This window comes from Scyliorhinus torazame, chromosome 8, assembly GCF_047496885.1.
Source record: "Scyliorhinus torazame isolate Kashiwa2021f chromosome 8, sScyTor2.1, whole genome shotgun sequence".
NCBI lineage: Eukaryota > Metazoa > Chordata > Chondrichthyes > Carcharhiniformes > Scyliorhinidae > Scyliorhinus > Scyliorhinus torazame.
The window spans coordinates 9,923,219-9,944,029 of record NC_092714.1 but is presented as its reverse complement, the minus strand read 5'-3'; the positions used below and the strand labels follow the sequence as shown (position 1 = coordinate 9,944,029).

Here is a 20,811-nt window from a genome sequence, read left to right as displayed (position 1 = left end):
GCACCCGGAGGAAACCCACGCACACACGGGGAGAACATGCAGACTCCGCACAGACAGTGGCCTAAGCCCGGAATCGAACCTGGGACCCTGGAGCTGTGAAGCAGCAGTGCTAACCACGTGCTACCCTGCCGCCGATGTCCTTGTCCTTCATGGTGGCAGACGTCACGGGTTTGGAAGGTGATATTGAAGGAGCTGTGGAGGATAGCTGCAGTGCTTTGGGTAGATGGTACACCCTGCTGCTACTGTGCATCAGTGGCGGAGGGAGGAAATGTTTATTGTGATTGATCGGGTGCCAATCAATCTGGTGGTTTCCTTGCCCATATTTAACCTGATGCCATGAGACTTCAATAGGGGCAGAATCAATGTTGAGGATTCCCAGGGCAACTCCCTCCTGATGGTATGCCACAATGCCACTGGTTTGCCTGTCCTGCTGGTGAGATAGGACATACCCAGGGAGGGTGATGTCTGGGACATTATCTAGAGGTATGATTCCACCAGTGTGGAGACAGTACTCCTGCTTCTGGCACAAGGACTTTGCAGGGTCAACATTGTCATTATTGACCCATGCCTGTGTCAACACCTGGTGCCATATCCAAGTCATCCCTTCTTGTCGGCTTTGATACAACTGGGTGGCTTGCTCAGCCATTTAGGAGCCAACCACATTTTTAAAATAAATGTAATGTACCCCCGGGCGACACGGTGGCACAGTGGTTCGCACTGCTGCCTCACGGCGCCGAAGTCCCAGGTTCCATCCCGGCCCCGGGTCACTGTCCGTGTGGAGTTTGCACATTCTCCCCGTGTCTGCGTGGGTTTCGCTCCCACAACCCAAAAGATGTGCAGGGTAGGTGGATTGGCCACGCTAAATTGCCCCTTAATCGGAAAAAATGGATTGAGTACTCTAAATTTATTTTTAAAAATAAATAAATAAATAAATTTAGTGTACCCAATTCATTGTCTCCAATTAAGGGGCAATTTAGCGTGGCCAATCCACCTACCCCGCACATCTTTGGGTTGTGGGGGCGAAACCCACGCAAACACGGGGAGAATGTGCAAACTCCGCACGGACAGTGACCCAGAGCCGGGATCGAACTTGGGACCTTGGGGCTGTGATGCAGCAGTGCTAACCACTGCGCCACCGTGCTGCCCTTAGCCAACCACATTGGTGTGGGTGTGGAGTCACGTGGAGGCCTGGACTGGTAAGGACGGCAGATTTCCATCCTCAGAGGGGCATTTGTGAACCAGATTACCAAGACCAGCTTTTAATTCAGATTTCTGAACTGAATTCAAATTCTTACATCAGGTGGGATTCGAACCCCTGGCCCCAGAGCATTAGCCATAACCTCTGGAACGCAAGGCCAGTGGCATTACCACAATGCCACTGCCTCCCGAGCCACGCATGCTCTTATCAGAGATCTTCTGATGGTTAAGAATTATCAGCCCGTTCCTGAACCCTCCCCATTTTCTTCCTTTTCCATTCAGCTCCCGGTTGAGCTGCTGTTAAATTGGACGCTGAATATATTCCCTCAGATGATCTTTCATTAGGTGAAGATGTGAACCTATCCCATACTCCCCAATCGTGTACCGGTCACTAACTCATCCATCAAACTAACATGACTGAAATTAGATTAACTGCTGTTCCTCACGGTTCTGTCTGTGGGACTTTGCTGTATCACATTCACCTAAGTGACAACAATCACCTCAACACATGACAATGTGATTCATTGTATGTCAAAGTGCTTTGGGACATTTTTAAGAGAAGTGAATTAAGTGTGAAATAAAAGTAAGTCTTTCTTTCATCACATTGGGTGTTGACTGCACCGTAGCTAATGTCATGCTTCGCCCAGCCCTTAAGCACCAACAATTCCTTCTCAACATACCCAGCATATGATTGCTTGCCAATGTGTTCTTGAACAGACTTAGGTATCTAACCTGTGAGGACAGACAAGGCAACAGGTACGGTACCATAGTGACGATTTCACTGGACAAATAATCTAGAGACGCAAGGTCAAATCCCACAAATGCAATTGGGGGAATCCATGAACGAAACCTAGAACTGTAAGCGAGTCTCACTAATGACGATCTGATGTGAACACCCAATTGGCTCATTCGTGTCCTTTAGGGAAGGAAATCTGCTGTCCTCACCTGGTCTGGCCCATGCGTAACTCCCGACCCACAGCAATGTGGGTGACTCTTAACTTCCCTCTGAAGCCACTCAGTTATATTCAAGTTATATTCAGTTATATTCAAGAAGGCCGCCTTCTCAAGAGCAATTAAAGATGGTCAATAAATGCTGGTTTTACCAGGGACACACATCCTTAAAAGTTGAAGCAAAAAGAGAAAATGCTGGACAATCTCAGCAAGTCTGACAGCATCTGTGGAGAGAGAAGTGTAGCTACCTGGGTTGGCCAATTCCCGATGTAAAATGGAGAACAGCAAAGGCTGAAGGGAAATTCAGCCAACACAGGCAGAAACCAGCAGATGCAAGTTACTGTGTATTGAACTCTGCAAAAGCCCAGACAGCATCGATACAAGCAGCCATCTGCATAATAATGTAGCAGCCATCTACATACTAATGCGCGATCCCCGGGAACAATCGAAACATTTGAGATTAAACAAGGCCAAGCCAGACTCCTCGGCGCCAGCAGGAGCCAACACAAAAGAGGTTAACGGACACCTAAAGACCGACCATCAGGGAACCGCTCCAGTATTGGAGAAATCGAACCGAGCGATTGGAACGAGGTCCAATCACTTGGAACCAGGTACAGGGTCCGCCCCGAAAGGTGGGAAGCCCCTGAGGACTATAAAGTTAAGCCCCCAAGTTCAAATCGTCCTTCTTGACAGGGTCACTCAGCAACGCGAACCAACCCTTGACAGTGACCTGTTCAGCTACCGCCAAAGAATGTAAGTCGCAAATCAACGCTCGCTACGAGATAGGCGCTCCTAGCTACCAGTCCATACCAGCTTTGAATCCCGCAGACTCAGAACCCGAACGAAAGGCCATTTGTTCCCCTGACCTGGTGGGCCAGTCCGAAGCTAAGTATTGGCCTGTTAGTGATAAGAATAGCTTAGAAGTAGAGTTTATGTACGAGTAGATTTGACTGTGTGTAAATAAATGTGTTTTGATTTGAATCTTACTAATTGGTGTATTGAGTTGTTGATCATTACTTGAACTTGAACCTCGTGGCGGTATCATAAAGATACCTGGCGACTCGAGAGCAAATGTTATAAAACCGAGCCAATTGAACCAACCGAAAGTTAGCAACAGAAGGGAGCTAACGTTTCGAGTCTGGGTAACTCTTTGTCATTGCTCCAGACTTCTCTCTCCACAGATGGTGCCAGGCCTGCTGAGGTTGTCCATTATTTTCTGTTTTTGCTTCATATTCCAGCATCCGCAGTAATTAGCTTTGATCCTTTGGAGTTGATTCTGGAGTTGAGTTATATGGGCAGAGACCGCAGAAACGGCATCACGAAGGCTCACTGGTTAACCTGGTTCAGTGACGTCTGTTGATTAGAAATATTGGGCAGGGTGCTGGGACAACCCCTTGCCCTAATTCAACTGGATCTTCGACATCCCATTGGTTCACAAGAATGGTTCCAGGAATGAGGAACTTCGGCTACGCAAATACATTGGAGAAGTTCGTACCGTTCTCCTCGGCGACCAGAAGGCTGAGAGGGGACTTGTTAGAGGTGCTCAAAATCCATGAGGGGTCGGGAGAGGGAGAAACTGTTCTCATTGGTGGAAACATTAAGAACCAGAGGACAGAGGTTTAAGGTGATTGGCACAAGAAGCAAACAAACATGAGGAAAAACCTCTTCATGCAGTGATTGGTTAGGATCTGGATTGGCGGAGGCAGTGTCAATTGAGCCTTTCAAAAGGGGATTGGGACATTATCTGAAAAGCAGCGAGGGGAAGGTGGGGAATTGTTCCTTCAGCGAGCCAGAATAGGCGCATTGGGTGAATGGCCACTTTCGGTGTCACAATTCTGTGAACTGAAAGGCAGACAGGGCCTCTGCTCGATATTTAATGTGGATGAGAGCAGCTCTCGGAATTCCGTAGTCCCTCTGCTCTGTACTGAACTGTGGTCAATGGGTCGCTCTCTCCCTCTCACGAATTGGATTCATGTCCTTGAAGCCCTTGAACAAGTAATCCAGGCTCATACTGCTGACGCCACGCTGAGGGAATGCTGCAGTGTCACAGGTGCTGTCGCTCCGATGATTTATGACTTATAACCGAGGGCCCAGCTGTCTTCGCAAGTGGAGATAAAAGATCCCACGGCACTACGCCAAAGGGATCGGTTAGATTAGTTGGCTTGAGTGGGATGCAGGATGAGTCAAGAACGTGAATCCTGGACTGGCTGAGTTAAATCATGGAGGCCGCGCCTCCTCGCCTTTCCCCGTGCGAGCAGAGTGACGCCCCTCAATTATATCTTGTGTGGAGACAGATCCAATGGCCCTTTGAGGACGGTGACTAATTACCTCAAAAATGAGCAGTGCCCTGGCCAATATTTATCGCTCAAACAACATCACTCACAAAACAGGTTGTGTAGTCCTTTGGATCACTGCTTTTTGTGAGATCCTGCTGTGCACAAATTGGCTGTCGCACTGTCCTCCTGTGGGGTGGCATGGCAGCACAATGCTTAGCACTGTTGCTTCACAGCGCCAGGGTCTCAGGTTCAATTCGCGGCTTGGGTCGCTGTCTGTGCAGAGTCTGCACGTTCTCCCCGTGACTGCGTGGGTTTCCTCCGGGCACTCCGGTTTCCTCCCACAAGTCCCGAAAGACGTGCTTGTTAGGTGATTTGGACATGCTGAATTCTCCCTCTGTGTATCCGAACAGGCGCCGGAGTGTGGCAACTGGGGGCTTTTCACAGTAACTTCATTGCAGTGTTAATGTAAGCCTATTTGGAACACTAATAAAGATTATTAAACCTGCAACCAGGTTTTCAAAAGCACTTCAGTGGCTGTAAAGCGCTTTGGGATGTCCCGAGGTTGTGAGAGGTGCTATATAAATGCAAGTTCTTTGTTCACTGAGGAGAGTTCAGTTCACCTTTTCGCCGAGCGAGCTCTCAGGGCAGAATGAGCGAGGCAGCTTTATTTGATCACGGCTATTGTGTCAGCTGAAAGTGCTGTGTAATCAGCCTTTGAGTGCCTGTTAACAAATGCAGTTAAAACCTCAGCCAACTCCTTTGCCCGCAAGCTCCAGCAAGGTCTGGAATAAAACAACCTTAATTAATTCTCTCGTGCAGCAGGGAGGGGGAATTTGAAGTTAAATTAATCGGTCTCTTTAAAGAAAGATTCCAGCATTCCTCAGGCAGGTGAGAGCTGTTGTGTGAATGTTTGGGCAGGAGGTGCTTTCAGGTGTCAGTGAAGAACTCTTCAAACAAGGTCCTGGCAGCCTGTGCTTTCTCAAGAGGCGGACGATTAGGAGGGTGGGAGGGGAAGGATGGGGTGGAGAGGAGGGCCAGGGCAACGTCAAAGGCCACAGGTGCGAACACACTTCCTTCACAGAGTCGGACCTTTGTTCTCGAAGTTGGACACGCCGTAGGAATGACATTAGCAACACATTAGCCAAGCTCCGCTGGCACGAGTTCTCCCCTCCCCCCACCAGAATGACAGACACAAAGGAAGAAGACAGGGAAATAATTTGCACCATTCGCGATCTCAGCACATTCCCAAACCACGCAGCTGCTACCTTTCCTATACCACAGCAGGGAGCAATCTGCAAGAAGTATCCATGGCTGAAGTGTACTTTAGGATGTCCTGAGATTTGGGAAGGTGGCTAGAGGAATATAAACTCTTACTTACTGAGTAGTTACTGACCTGCAAATTTGTCTTTTTTTTTGTGTGTGGTGTAGCCTGAGGGAGGAATGTTGGCCGGGAGTACAGAGAAATTGCCCCATTCCTCTTTACACAGTGGGGGAAGAGCTCAGTCGTTGAGATCAGCGCAGCCAGAATTTTAGGGAACAATTTGATCTTTGTGAGTGATTCCCCTACTCAAGGGACTGAAGCAATGTTAGAGGACTGTAACTGAGAGGAACAATGGCAGGAGAGTGTTAGCTTGTGTTTTTCTAAATCTCCTTCAGCAATGAGCTGTTCTCCACCCCAGGAATGTGTACTTTGTCCCAAATTGGGATGACACTTTATTTTTTGGTTGCGGAGTGCAAGGTTGATGATTGCAGCCTGACTCTTGATCTGAGGCGAGTTCCTTGCTGATTTACTGAAAGCAAAGTTTCTAGATTACGGAAAACGAATAGCATTCTGGCATCCCCTCCCTCAATCTCTCCAACTCCCTTTGCTCCTTTCAGATGCTTCTTAAAGCTCTTTGTCCGATCTTTTGGTCACTTGGCCTGACAGCTCCTTCTGTGGCTGGGTGTCAAATTTTGTTTGATAATGCTCCTGTAGGCGCTATATGAATGCAAGTTGCTGTTGTTGCTGTGCTGAAAGAGATTTAGCTTGATACCGACGTCATACATGGATTTTGACACATTGAATACGGAGCCGAAAACACACCCACTGGGCTATCACACTCTTTGTGGGGTTTATACTCCACACAAGACTTCTTCCACTCGATGTATTAGCTTCTTGCCACCCTGTCATGCTATTCCCCAATTCCCTGTGTCACCAACAATCAGTCACTTTTCTGATTCAATATTCTCAAAACTTCTCACATACAAGTTTACAAGAATGTGTTGCCAGGGCTAGAAAAGTGTAGCTACAAGGAGAGCTTGGATAGGTTGGGGTTATTTTCCTTTGGACAAAGAAGGCTGAGGGGTGATTTAATTGAGGTGTACAAAATTACAAGGGGAAGAGATAGGGTGGACAGGATCAAATTGTTTCCCATGGTGGAGAATTCTAGAACCAGGGGACCAGTGGCAGAAGGTGTAGAGGGGACACGGGGAAGAACTTTTTACGCAGAGTGGAGTGGGAGTCTGGAATTCACTGCCCGAGTTGGTGGTGGAGGCACAGACCCTAAACTCTTTTTAAAAAGTACCTGGATCTGCACCGTGAAGGTGGGATTAGAAAATGCACCTGGGCGTCCTTGGGCTGAGTGGATTAGATGGGCCGAATGGCCTCTTTCTGTGCTGTAACTTTTCTAAGATTCTATGAGCTGAATCGCAGACACCTGACTTTAATTTGGACAAGAATCAGGGGCGATGGGCTGGAAGTGGAGATCTGTCTGCCCAGACCACGCGGAGGGTCGGGTCACCCCAACCCTGCATTCCCTGGAACCAATTCCAATGGGAATCCTGTCATTGAAGTTAGGGGGCGGCGGCACGATGGCGCAGTGGTTAGCACTGCTGCCTCACGCCACTGAGGACCCAGGTTCGATCCCGGCCCCCGGTCACTGTCCGTGTGGAGTTCACATGACACCTTCACAGAAGCATACTAAAGAATCAGTCTCAACCTCAAGAAGACCCAAGTCCTTTACCAACTTGCCCCAGGGCAAGGTCTCTCTCTCCATCAAGATCAATGGAAATATCCTTCCAAATGTGGAACATTTCCCGTACCTGAGGAACCACCTCTCCCCCATCAATGTGGAGATCCAACATCATATCTCCAATCCGGAAAGCACCTCCTTTGGATGCTGAAGAACAAGAATCTTTGATGACTGTGACATACGTGCTGACATCAAGATCCTCGTGCACAAGGCGGTCGGCCTCCCAATTCTTCTACATGACTCAAAAACTTGGACTACATACAGACACCCCCTCAAAGCCCTGGAGAGGTAGCATCAACACTGTCTGAGATGGATTCTCCGCATCAGCTGGGAGGACAGGGGTACTAACATCAGGGTCCTTGAAGGAGCCAAGAGAACCAGCATTGAGGCCATGATCATCCGAAACCAACTCCGCTGGGTCGACCATGTGCTCAGGAGGTCAGAGTCCCAACTTCCAAAGCAAATCTTCTTCGCCCAGCTCAAGGAAAGCTCCGGAACAAGAGGAGGACAAAGGAAGTGGTACAAAGACATCCTGAAGACTTATCTCAAGAAATGCTACATCGACCTCACCGCCTGGGAGACCCTTGCCCAGAAGAGACGCACTTGGAGGAATCTCCTGATTGAAGGGACACAAATCTTCGAGAACACACGATGACAGGAGGAGGCCCGGAAAAGGAGCCTGAGAAAGAATGCAGGCGATCCAACCGATCCCACCTCCCGGAAACACCTACCAAATGTACGGTCAACGATGTGGCTCTAGGATGGGGCTCATCAGCCACGCACGGACCCACGACCAGTAACATTTCTCAGGTGGACAATCATACTCGTTAGCGAGTGATCGTCAAAGACATAGGCAAATGCCACAAAGTGAAGGATACCATTGTAAGGCGAAAACAACAATTTATATGCATGAGAAGAGAATGTTCATTGGTTGGCAATCGATCTTGGATTGGTAGAGACGTTCCCATGGAGGACAAAAATAAATCACAGAATACTACCACACAGCAGAAGGCCTCTTGGCCCATCCAGCCTGGGCAAGCTCTTTCAAAGAGCAAGCTCACTCATTCTCCGCATCCCTACAGTTTTCCATCCTCCAAGTATATACCCAGTTCCCTTTCAAAAGACATCTGCATCCGGTACCCTATCACCCTTCCAAATCCCAAACACGCACTATGTAAAAGAGCTTTTCCTCACCTTGCCTCTGTTAGTTTTGCCAATCACCTCTGCCCTCTGGTCCCCAACCCTTCAGTCATTGGTAACAATTTTGGAGGACACATAATGAGATACTGCCGCGAGCTCTAGCCAAATGTGGACTTTAAAAAAATTTAGTGCAAAGAACAAAGAGCAATACAGCACAGGAACGGACCCTTCAGCCCTCCAAGCCTGTACCGGTCATGATACCACCCTTGGCCCAAAACCCTCTTTCAGGGTTTTCTTCCAGATATTTTTTTTCAGGGGATGTTGGCGTCATTGGCAAGGCCAGCATTTGTTGCCCGCCCTGAATTGGCTTAATTCTCAGGCCATTAACGAGGCACAGATTCAAGTGAGGTGCAGAACACGGGCTAGGAGCTGGCCTAGGAAAGGTCATGGCTGATCGACAGAGGAGGGGGGGGCAAGGGCCCCCTCCGACCAGACTGGTGACGTGGAATGTTCGTGCACTGAACGGGCCGGTTAAGAGAGCACATGTGTTCGCACGCCTCAGACAGTTAAAAGTAGACGTGGCCATGTTAAAGGAGACATGCCTGAAGCTGGGAGACCAAATTAGATTAAAGAAGGGATGGGTCGGGCAAGTGTTTCATTCAGGACTGGACTTTAAAACAAGGGGGGTGGCTATCCTGATTAACAAAAGGCGAGTGAGATAGGCCATTCGGGGGGTACATAAAGATCAATGACACGGGAGAGACTGCAGCTGGGGTGGTCTGGGAGGCACTGAAAGCGGTTATTCGAGGGGAATGTATTTCGTTTCGAGCCCACAGGGATAAAACTGAGCGGTCGGAGCTGCACAGGTTGGTAGGAGAAATCTTACAGGTGGACAGGAGATATTCAGAGTCTCCAAATGAGGAGCTCTTGAAGGAGCGTCAGAGACTTCAAATGGAGTTTGGGCTCCTTTCCACAGGTAAGGCTGAGAAGGGTAAAAGGGGCAATATATGAACATGGGGAGAAAGCTAGCAGGATGCTGGCACATCAGCTGAGGAAACAGGAGGCAGTGAGAGAAATAGGGAAAATAAAGGATATGAGAGGGAAGATGGTGGCGGACCCAGGGGCGGTGAATGAAGTATTCTGGGAATTTTATAGCCAGCTGTACGAGTCGGAACCCCCGGTTGGGGAGGAGGGCATGAATCAATTCCTGGGGAGGCTAGAGATCCTGAAGGTAAATGAGGAACTGGTGGAGGCCCTGGAGGGACCCGATTGGGCTTGGGGAGGTGATAGATGGACTGGGGGCGATGCAATAGGGCAAAGCCCTGAGACCTGACGGATTCCCAGTGGAATTTTATAAGAAGTTCTCTGGGTCAGTGGGGCTGCTCCTGGTTAAGGCTTTTAATGAGTCCAAGGAGCTGGGAGTACTCCCCCCAACGTTATCACAGGCATCGATCTCTCTCATCCTGAAGCGAGACAAGGATCCGGAGAGCTGTGGATCGTACAGGCCAATCTCCCTCTTGAATGCAGATGCCAAATTATTGGCAAAGATTCTGGCCACTCGAATAGAGATTGTGTCCCGGAGATAATTGGGGAGGATCAGACGGGATTTGTAAAGGGCAGGCACTTGACATCCAACATTGGACGGCTTCTTAATGTAATTATGATGCCAGCGGAGGGAAGCGAGGCTGAGGTGGTAGTCACCATGGACGCGGAGAAGGGTTTGGGCAGGGATTTGTGGAGTAGGTCCGGTTATTGTACCGGGCCCCGGTGGCAAACGTAAGAATTAACCGAATTAGGTCGGGATACTTTAGTCTTTGTCGGGGGACAAGGCAGGGATGCCCGCTCTCCCCATTACTGTTTGCCCTGCCATAGAACCCTTAGCAATGGCCCTGAGAGCAGCGAATGCCTGGCGGGGTACAGTGAGGGGGAGGGGATGGGGGGGGGGGGGGGGGGTGGAACACAGGGTCTCTCTCTCTGCGGATGATTTGCTGCTTTATGTCACAGACCCGGTGGGTGGAGATGACCGGAATATGGAGATATTAGGAAAATTTGGGCAATTTTCAAGCTATAAGTTTAATATGGGAAAGAGCGAGATGTTCGTGATCCAGGCACTGGACAGGAAAGGAGACTGACGGAGCTAACTTTTAAAGTCGGGGAGGAATTTTAGGTATCTGGGGATTCAAATCCCCAAGGAATGGGGGCAACTTCACAAGTTAAATTTGGGCAAAGCAGTGGATCAAATGAGAAGGGGTTTACGTAGATGGGACATTCTCCCACTGACGCTAGCGGGGAGGGTTGTCATGTGAGAGTACCTTTAAGAAATGGGTGTTTATAAATGGGTGTGTATATAAATATCTGTAGTGAGAGTACCTTTAAGAAATGGGTGTTTACTACTGCAGTGGTGTCAGAGAGTGGGTGGAGCTGGGCTGTCTGTCAGCTTTTTACTTTCGTTTTAGGCTGTTTGCTGCAGGGTGTGTTTTAGTTTTGTTTTCAGTGTTGGAGCTGAAGCCAGACCAAGCAGGTGTCCACCGTTCTCTCTGCCATCAAAAGACTATCTCTTGATCATTTGGTGAATTCAGAATTATAAATGTTTTCAGTCGTGACTTTAACCTGATGTGATTCTGATAAAGGTTTTGTTTTTAAGTCGTATGGATGTTAAAAAGGAAAACTTAAAGGTTTACTTCGTGTTGTAGTCTTTGGGTGTTGTATTTGAATTAATGGTTACTAAGATGTTCACTGTATGGTTTAAAAAGGTTAACTTGAGTTCATAGAATAAACATTGTTTTGTTTTTAAAAAATACTTTTCCATTTCTGCTGTACCACACCTGTAGAGTGGGCCGTGTGCTCCCCATACCACAATCGATTAAAAGTTGTGGGTCAGGTGAACTCCATGATACACTTTGGGGTTCTCTAAACCCTGGCCCATAACAGGGTTCAGGCGTGAAGCTGACGGTCCTTCCGAGGCTGCCTATCTTTTTTCAATGTCTCCCGATTTTTGTCCCACTGGCTTTTTTCAGAAGTATGAATGCGGCGATATCGAGGTTTATATGGGCGGGTAAAACCCCGAGATTAAAGAGGACACTCCTGGAACGGGCCCGCGGGGAAGAGGGCTTGGCTCTCCCGGGCTTTATTAACTACTACTGGGCTGCCAACATATCGATGGCCATGAAGTGGGTAGTGGGGGAGGGGTCGGTCTGGGAGCGGATGGAGGCAGCATCCTGCAAAGGTACGAGTCTGGAGGCTTTACTGACGGCGCCCCTACCGTTCTCGCCGGCTCGGTACTCTACAAGTCCGGTGGTGGTGGCATCCCTAAGGGTGTGGGGGCAATGGAGGCAGCATGTGAGACCGGAGGGGGCGTCAGTGTGGTAACCAATCTGTGACAATCACCGGTTTGTCCCGGGGGGGCTGGATGGGGGCTTTAAGATATGGCAGCGGGCAGGGATTGAGAGGTTTGCGGATCTATTCATCCAGGAGGGCTTCCCGACCTTGGAGACATTAGAGGAGGAGTTTGACTTGCCGGGAGGGAACGGGTTTCGGTACCTTCAAGTGCGGGACTTTGTACGGAGGCAGGTCCCAAGCTTTCCACATCTCCCCCTGAGGGGACTACAGGATAAAGTGCTGTCAAAAACAGGGGTTGGAGCTGGGAAGGTTTCGGACATATACAGGGAATTGTTAGAGTGGGAAGGGGCCCCTATCAGAGAGGTGAAGATGAAGTGGGAAGGGGAGTTAGGAGGGGAGCTGGAAACTGAACTGTGGGAAAAAGCCTTGAAAAGGGTAAATGCATCCTCGTCCTGTGCCAGACTTAGCTTGATTCAGTTCAAGATAGTCCACAGGGTCCATATAACGGTAGCCCGGATGAGCAGGTTCTTCGAGGAGGTGGAGGACAGACGTGGACGGTGTGGGGGTAGCCCGGCCAACCGTGTTCATATGTTTTGGGCATGTCCGAAACTGAGGGAATTCTGGGAGGGGTTTGCGATCCCCGCGCCGGGCCGGAGAATCTCAGCAACCGCGCCCCGACGCCCCGAGATTCTTCGAGGTGCGGAGAATCGGCGGCACTTGCGCCGGTGCGTTTGGCGAGCCGCTAGCCGCTGGAATCGGTGGGGCCGCCGATTCTCCGGCCCGGATGGGCTGAGCGGCCGCGCGGATACGACAGAGTCCCGGCGGCACCGTTCACCGCTGGTCGCTGCCGGCGGGAACTCGGCGCGAACGGTCGGGGGCCGGCCTGTGGGGGGCTCTGTCCCCGGGGGGGCCTCCGACGGGGTCTGGCCCGCGATCGGGGCCCACCAATTGGCGGGCCGGCCTCTCCCCCCACCCCGAGCCTTCTTTCCTGCGCGGCCGGCTCCTGAACACCGACGCCATGTTGAGTCGGGGCCGGCGTGCGGAAGAAGCCCCCCGTGCAAGCGCAGGTTGGCTCGGCCCAATTGCGCATGCGCGGGTTGGCGCGGCGCTCATTTGGCGTCGGGAAGGGAGCCTGGAGCAGCGAGAACCACACCAGTGCCATGCTGGCCCCCTGTGGGGGAGAGAATCGGCCGTACGCGACGGCGTTCATGGCGTCGCGAACACTTGGGCTCCATTTGGGAGAATCGCCCCCGCTATGTCAGAAGTCCTGGAAGGTAGGGTAACTCCGAGTCCAGAATTGGCAATATTTGGGGTGGGTGTCGGAGGATCCGGAGGCAAAGGTGAGGGGAGGGAGGCGGTTTCCTGGCCTTCTCCTCCCTGGTGGCCCGGAGACGGATCTTGCTGAGATGGAGGGACTCGGAGCCCCCGAAATCAGGAGTGTGGGTCAGCGATATGGTAGGGTTTCTCAGTCTGGAGAAAATCAAGTTCGCTCTGAGAGGATCAACACAGGGATTCGCCCGGAGTTGGCAGCCGTTCATCGATTTCTTCAACAAAAATTGAACGTCAGCAGTAAGGGGGGAAAGGGAAAAGGGGGGGGGGGGGAGAGGAGGAAAACAGGAGGCAAGGTAATGTTGAATAAGGACAGGGAGCTTCGTATATGGGTAACTGGGGACAAGGTGGGAGAAGTGGGGTACGTGGTTTATTGTTTGTTGTTATTTTAGGGGGTATTTTGTGGATCGTTCAGGCCGATTTCCCTCCTGAATGTAGAGGCCATGTTGCGTCGGGGCCGGCGCGGGGAAAGCAACAAGCGCGCATGCGCACATTCGCCTGTCGTAACACGCATGCGGGAGTTCGCGCCAGTCGCAGCGGCATGCGCAGACCCGCGGCACCCGTTTGGCGTCGGTAACGGCAGCTGGAGCTGCGTGAGTCGCTCCAGTGCCATGCTGGCCCCCTGGAGGGCGCAGGATCACTGCTCCTGGGGGGTCTGTTGATGCCGTCATAAAACGCGACGGCGTTTACGACGGCGTCGACACTTAGCCTCAGGACCAGAGAATCCCGCCCCATGTACATTCCACCCGAAAATGAACTCCATCCAATTGCGGGGGTCTTTTGGAAGAGGCATTCAATTGCAGCCCCACCTGCACGCCAAGGGGTTTGGAAAAGAAATCCCATGGCACTGTGCCAGGGCGCTAGCCCATGGTGTCCTGGGCAGTACTATTCCCTCATCCATCATCACAGGTTTCCTCCCTGGGGAAAGCCAGATTTCAGCTTGCGCTCAATGCCCCTGGAATGAGAATTGAAATCGTCCCCACCTGACTCACACCCGCTGAATTGCAGCTGAAGCTCGGTGGTGTCTGATCCAGTGGGACACGGCCTTCATCCCACCTCTCCATCCCGGGATAGGAGAGACGGCGGTGTCGCAGTAATGTTACTGGACTGGCAACCCAGAGACCCAGGCTGAGGACCTGGGCCATGATTTCGAACCTAACCTCGCCAGCTGGTAATAGTTAATTCATCGAAACAATCAATAAAATCTGGAATCGAAAAGCTCGCCTCCGTGATGGTGATGTTGAAGCGATCATCGATTGTTGTAAAAACCCATCTGGATCACTAATGCCCTTCAGGGGGGGGAAATCTGCCAACCCTGCCAGGTCTGGCCTACATGTGGCTCCGGTCCCACAGCACTGAGGCTGGCTCTGAAACACTCGGCAAGACACTCAGTTTAAGGGCAATTAGGGATGGACAATAACTGATGGCCAGAGCAGCACATCCCACCAAATAATTTTTTTAAGCATTGCACCATTCAGCAACATCAGCACCCCTCAGCGCTGTGTCATCTGAGAGGACCTTTAAGAAATGGGTGTTTAAGAAATGTACCTTTACGAAATGGAGCTGCTCATGTTACTGAAGTGATGGCAGAGTGTGGGGGGAGCCGAGCTCTACTTCTGCTTTTTGAGCTTCAGTTTGAGAGAGCAGCTTGGGTGTGTCTGTGTGTTTCCAGGGAGCTGCATGAAGAAAACAAAGGGGCTGGAGCTGAAGTAACCAAAAGCAGCAGCTCGGTTGAACCCATTCTCACTGGATATATTGAATGTAACCTAATGTGCTCCTGTTTGAAGGTTGGTTAAGGCTTTTGGATGTTAAAAGGACAGCTGAAATGATTACTTAGTCTTTGGGGGTTATCTTTGAATTAATGGGTGTTAAGATATTCACTGTTTGTTTTAAAAAGGTTAACCTGAGTTGATAGAATAAACATTGTTTTGTTTTCAAAAACACTTTTCCATTTCTGCTCTACCACCCCTGTAGAGTGGGCCGTGTGCTCCCCACACCACAATCTATTAAAAGTTGTGGGTCCGTTGAACTCCATGCTACACCTTGGGGTTCTCTAAACTCTGACCCATAACAGCTGCTTGGCTGGAAGGTTCAAGCCCTCGTATTTCAGGTCCAACGGTGAGTTTACTGATAAATTCTGCATTCAAAGGGCAGCACGGTGGGGCAGTGGGTTAGCACTGCTGCCTCATGGCGCCGAGGTCCCAGGTTCGAATCCCGGCTCTGGGTCACTGTCCGTGTGGAGTTTGCACATTCTCCCTGTGTCTGTGTGGGTTTCGCCCCCACAACCCAAAGATGTGCAGGGTAGGTGGATTGGCCACGCTAAATTTCCCCTTAATTGGAAAAAATGAATTGGGCACTCTAAATATATGAATACAAAATGTTCCTCCTCTGTGGGGAAAACCCTTTTTCTCATTCTTTTTAAAAATAAATTTAGAGTACCCAATTCTTTTTCCAATTAAGGGGCAATTGAGCGTGGCCAATCCACCTACACTGCACCCTGGACAGTGACCCAGAGCCGGGATCGAAACTGGGACCTCGGCGCCATGAGACTGCAGTGATAACCACTGCGCCAACGTGCTGCCCTCTTTTTCTCATTCTTAACCCCGAATTTTCCTTCGGCACCCCTTTTGCAATTTGAACTTTTTGTCTTGTAAAGAGTGGGCTGCCAGGTGAGTGGACATCAGCTGACGTAAATGCAAATGAAACGCTCAATTTTACCGTGATCCTTTCGTCCTTGTCGTCCAAAAGAGCGTTGTCCTTTTTCCAGGAGATGGTTGGCTCCGGATGCCCACGGGGAGGCTGACATTCCATGATGGAGGGCTCACCAGCTGCCACCATAACGTCGGAGGGGTTCTGCCTGAAGTCATCCCGGAGAACTGTAGAGAGGGGACAGAGGAGCTCCGGTTAATAAAACGCCTGGTGACAAGGTTAACTCGGGATATCATTGTGCAGACAACAGGAGGAGGTGCAGTGAATCCACTTCACACAGTTCAACACGTTGTTCCCGCCAATGTGAAGCTCCCTCAATCACCCCTGGTTTCAGCTGTCATCAGACAATCACGGTGCTGGATTCGTGACACCTGACCCCAAGATAGACAGTGACAGACCCGTCTCCAACCAGTACTGTACCCCAGTGTTATACAGTGACAGACCCGTCCCCACCAGTACTGTCCCCAGTGTTATACAGTGACAGACCCGTCCCCACCACTACTGTACCCCAGTGTTATACAGTGACAGACCCGTCCCCACCAGTACTGTACCCCAGTGTTATACAGTGACAGACCCGTCCCCACCAGTACTGTACCCCAGTGTTATACAGTGACAGACCCGTCCCCACCAGTACTGTACCCCAGTGTTATGCAGTGACAGACTCGTCCCCACCAGTACTGTACCCCAGTGTTATACAGTGACAGACCCGTCCCCACCAGTACTGTACCCCAGTGTTATACAGTGACAGACCCGTCCCCACCAGTACTGTACCCAGTGTTATACAGTGACAGACCCGTCCCCACCAGTACTGTACCCCAGTGTAATACAGTGACAGACCCGTCCCCACAAGTGCTGTACCCCAGTGTTATACAGTGACAGACCCATTCCCACCAGTACTGTACCCCAGTGTTATACAGTGACAGACCCGTCCCCACAAGTACTGTACCCCAGTGTTATACAGTGACAGACCCATTCCCACCAGTACTGTACCTCAGAGTTATACAGTGACAGACCCGTCCCCACCAGTACTGTACCCTAGTGTTATACAATGACAGACCCATGCCCACCAGTACTGTACCCCAGTGTTATACAGTGACAGACCCGTCCCCACCAGTACTGTACCCCAGTGTTACACAGTGACAGACCCGCCCCCACCAGTACTGTGCCCCAGTGTTACACAGTGACAGACGCGTCCCCACCAGTACTGTGCCCCAGTGTTATACAGTGACAGATCTGTCCCCACCAGTACCGTACCCCTGTGTTAAACAGTGACAGACCCATCCCACCAGTACTGTACCCCAGTGTTATACAGTGACAGACGCGTCCCCACCAGTACTGTGCCCCAGTGTTATACAGTGACAGATCTGTCCCCACCAGTACCGTACCCCTGTGTTAAACAGTGACAGACCCATCCCACCAGTACTGTACCCCAGTGTTATACAGTGACAGACTGTCACCACCAGTACTGTACCCCAGTGTAATACAGTGACAGACCCGTCCCCACCAGTACTGTACCCCAGTGTTATACAGTGACAGACCCATCCCACCAGTACTGTTCCCCAGTGTTATACAGTGACAGACCCGTCCCCACCAGTACTATACCCGAGTGTTATACAGTGACAGACCCGTCCCCACCAGTACTGTACCCCAGTATTATACAGTGACAGACCCGTCCCCACCAGTACTGTACCCCAGTGTTAAACAGTGACAGACCCGTCCCCACCAGTACTGTGCCCCAGTGTTACACAGTGACAGACCCGTCCCCACCAGTACTGTACCCCAGTGTTAAACAGTGACAGACCCGTCCCCACCAGTACTGTGCCCCAGTGTTACACAGTGACAGATCTGTCTCCACCAGTACTGTACCCCAGTGTCATACAGTGACAGATCTGTCCCCACCAGTACCGTACCCCAGTGTTATACAGTGACAGACCCGTCCCCACCAGTACTGTACCCCAGTGTTATACAGTGACAGACCCATCCCACCAGTACTGTACCCCAGTGTTATACAGTGACTGACCCGTCCCCACCAGTACTGTACCCCAGTGTTATACAGTGACTGACCCGTCCCCACCAGTACTGTACCCCAGTGTTATACAGTGACAGACCCATCCCCACCAGTACTGTACCCCAGTGTTATACAGTGACAGACCCGTCTCCACCAGTACTGTACCCCAATGTTATACAGTGACAGACCCGTCCTCACCAGTACTGTACCCCAGTGTTATACAATGACAGACCCATCCCCACCAGTACTGTACCCCAGTGTTACACAGTGACAGACCCGTCCCCACCAGTACTGTACCCCAGTGTTCTACAGTGACAGACCCGTCCCCACCAGTACTGTACCCCAGTGTTATACCGTGAGAGACCCGTCCCCACCAGTACTGTACCCCAGTGTTATACAGTGACAGACCCGTCCCCACCAGTTCTGTACCCCAGTGTTATACAGTGACACACCCGTCCCCACCAGTACTGTACCCCAGTGTTATACAGTGACACACCCGTCCCCACCAGTACTGTATCCCAGTGTTATACAGTGACAGACCCGTCCCCACCAGTACTGTACCCCAGTGTTATACAGTGACAGACCCGTCCCCACCAGTACTGTATCCTAGTGTTATACAGTGACAGACCCGTCCCCACCAGTACTGTACCCCAGTGTTATACAGTGACAGACCCGTCCCCACCAGTACTGTACCCCAGTGTTATACAGTGACAGACCCGTCTCCACCAGTACTGTATCCCAGTGTTATACAGTGACAGACCCGTCCCCACCAGTACTATACCCCAGTGTTATACAGTGACAGACCCGTCCCCACCAGTACTATACCCCAGTGTTATACAGTGACAGACCCATCCCCACCAGTACTATACCCCAGTGTTATACAGTGACAGACCCGTCCCCACCAGTACTATACCCCAGTGTTATACAGTGACAGACCCGTCCCCACCAGTACTGTATCCCAGTGTTACACAGTGACAGACCCGTCCCCACCAGTACTGTACCCCAGTGTTATACAGTGACAGACCCGTCCCCACCAGTACTGTACCCCAGTGTTATACAGTGACAGACCCGTCCCCACCAGTACTGTACCCCAGTGTTATACAGTGACAGACCCGTCCCCACCAGTACTGTACCCCAGTGTTATACAGTGACAGACCCGTCTCCACCAGTACTGTATCCCAGTGTTATACAGTGACAGACCCGTCCCCACCAGTACTATACCCCAGTGTTATACAGTGACAGACCCGTCCCCACCAGTACTGTACCCCAGTGTTATACAGTGACAGACCCGTCTCCACCAGTACTGTATCCCAGTGTTATACAGTGACAGACCCGTCCCCACCAGTACTATACCCCAGTGTTATACAGTGACAGACCCGTCCCCACCAGTACTATACCCCAGTGTTATACAGTGACAGACCCGTCCCCACCAGTACTATACCCCAGTGTTATACAGTGACAGACCCGTCCCCACCAGTACTGTACCCCAGTGTTATACAATGACAGACCCGTCCCCACCAGTACTGTACCCCAGTGTTATACAGTGACAGACCCGTCCCCACCAGTACTGTACCCCAGTGTTATACAGTGACAGACCCGTCCCCCCCAGTACTGTACCCCAGTGTTATACAGTGACAGACCCGTCCCCACCAGTACTGTACCCCAGTGTTATACAATGACAGACCTGTCCCCGCCAGTACTGTACCCCAGTGTTATACAGTGACAGACCCGTCCCCACCAGTACTGTACCCCAGTGTTATACAGTGACAGACACATCCCCCCCAGTACTGTACCCCAGTGTTATACAGTGACAGACCCGTCCCCACCAGTACTGTACCCCAGTGTTATACAATGACAGACCTGTCCCCGCCAGTACTGTACCCCAGTGTTATACAATGACAGACCTGTCCCCGCCAGTACTGTACCCCAGTGTTATACAATGACAGACCTGTCCCCGCCAGTACTGTACCCCAGTGTTATACAGTGACAGACCCGTCCCCACCAGTACTGTACCGCAGTGTTATACAGTGACAGACCCATCCCCACCAGTACTGTACCCCAGTGTTATACAGTGACAGACCCGTCCCCACCAGTACTGTACCCCAGTGTTATACAATGACAGACCTGTCCCCACCAGTACTGTACCCTGTGTTATACAATGACAGACCTGTCCCCGCCAGTACTGTACCCCAGTGTTATACAATGACAGACCCGTCCCCACCAGTACTGTATCCCAGTGTTATACAATGACAGACCTGCCCCGCCAGTACTGTACCCCAGTGTTATACAGTGACAGACCCGTCCCCACCAGTACTGTGACCCAGTGTTATACAATGACAGACCTGTCCCCGCCAGTACTGTACCCCAGTGTTATACAGTGACAGACCCGTCCCCACCAGTACTGTACCCCAGTGTTATACAGTGACAGACCCGTCCCCACCAGTACTGTACCCCAGTGTTATACAGTGACAGACCCATCCCCACCAGTACTGTACCCCAGTGTTATACAGTGACAGACCCGTCCCCACCAGTACTGTACCCCAGTGTTATACAGTGACAGACCCATCCCCGCCAGCACTGTACCCCAGTGTTATACAGTGACAGACCCGTCCCCACCAGTACTGTACCCCAGTGTTATACAGTGACAGACCCATCCCCGCCAGCACTGTACCCCAGTGTTATACAGTGACAGACCCGTCCCCGCCAGCACTGTACCCCAGTGTTATACAGTGACAGACCCGTCTCCACCAGTACTGTACCCCAGTGTTATACAATGACAGACCTGTCCCCACCAGTACTGTACACCAGTGTTATACAGTGACAGACCTGTCCCCGCCAGCACTGTACCCCA

General features: G+C 51.0%; 1 protein-coding gene across 5 annotated transcripts in view; it reads right to left on the bottom strand.

Annotated features, from left to right (window-relative positions):
* The window catches only part of robo1 (roundabout, axon guidance receptor, homolog 1 (Drosophila)), a 1,056,574-nt gene that overhangs the window by 163,361 nt on the left and 872,402 nt on the right, over window positions 1-20,811 (bottom strand). For all 5 annotated transcript variants that reach the window (XM_072513063.1, XM_072513065.1, XM_072513062.1 and 2 more), the window contains one exon: window positions 15,962-16,119. In XM_072513063.1, the coding sequence (XP_072369164.1) occupies window positions 15,962-16,119 (158 nt within the window). The remainder of the gene's footprint in view (window positions 1-15,961; window positions 16,120-20,811) is intronic.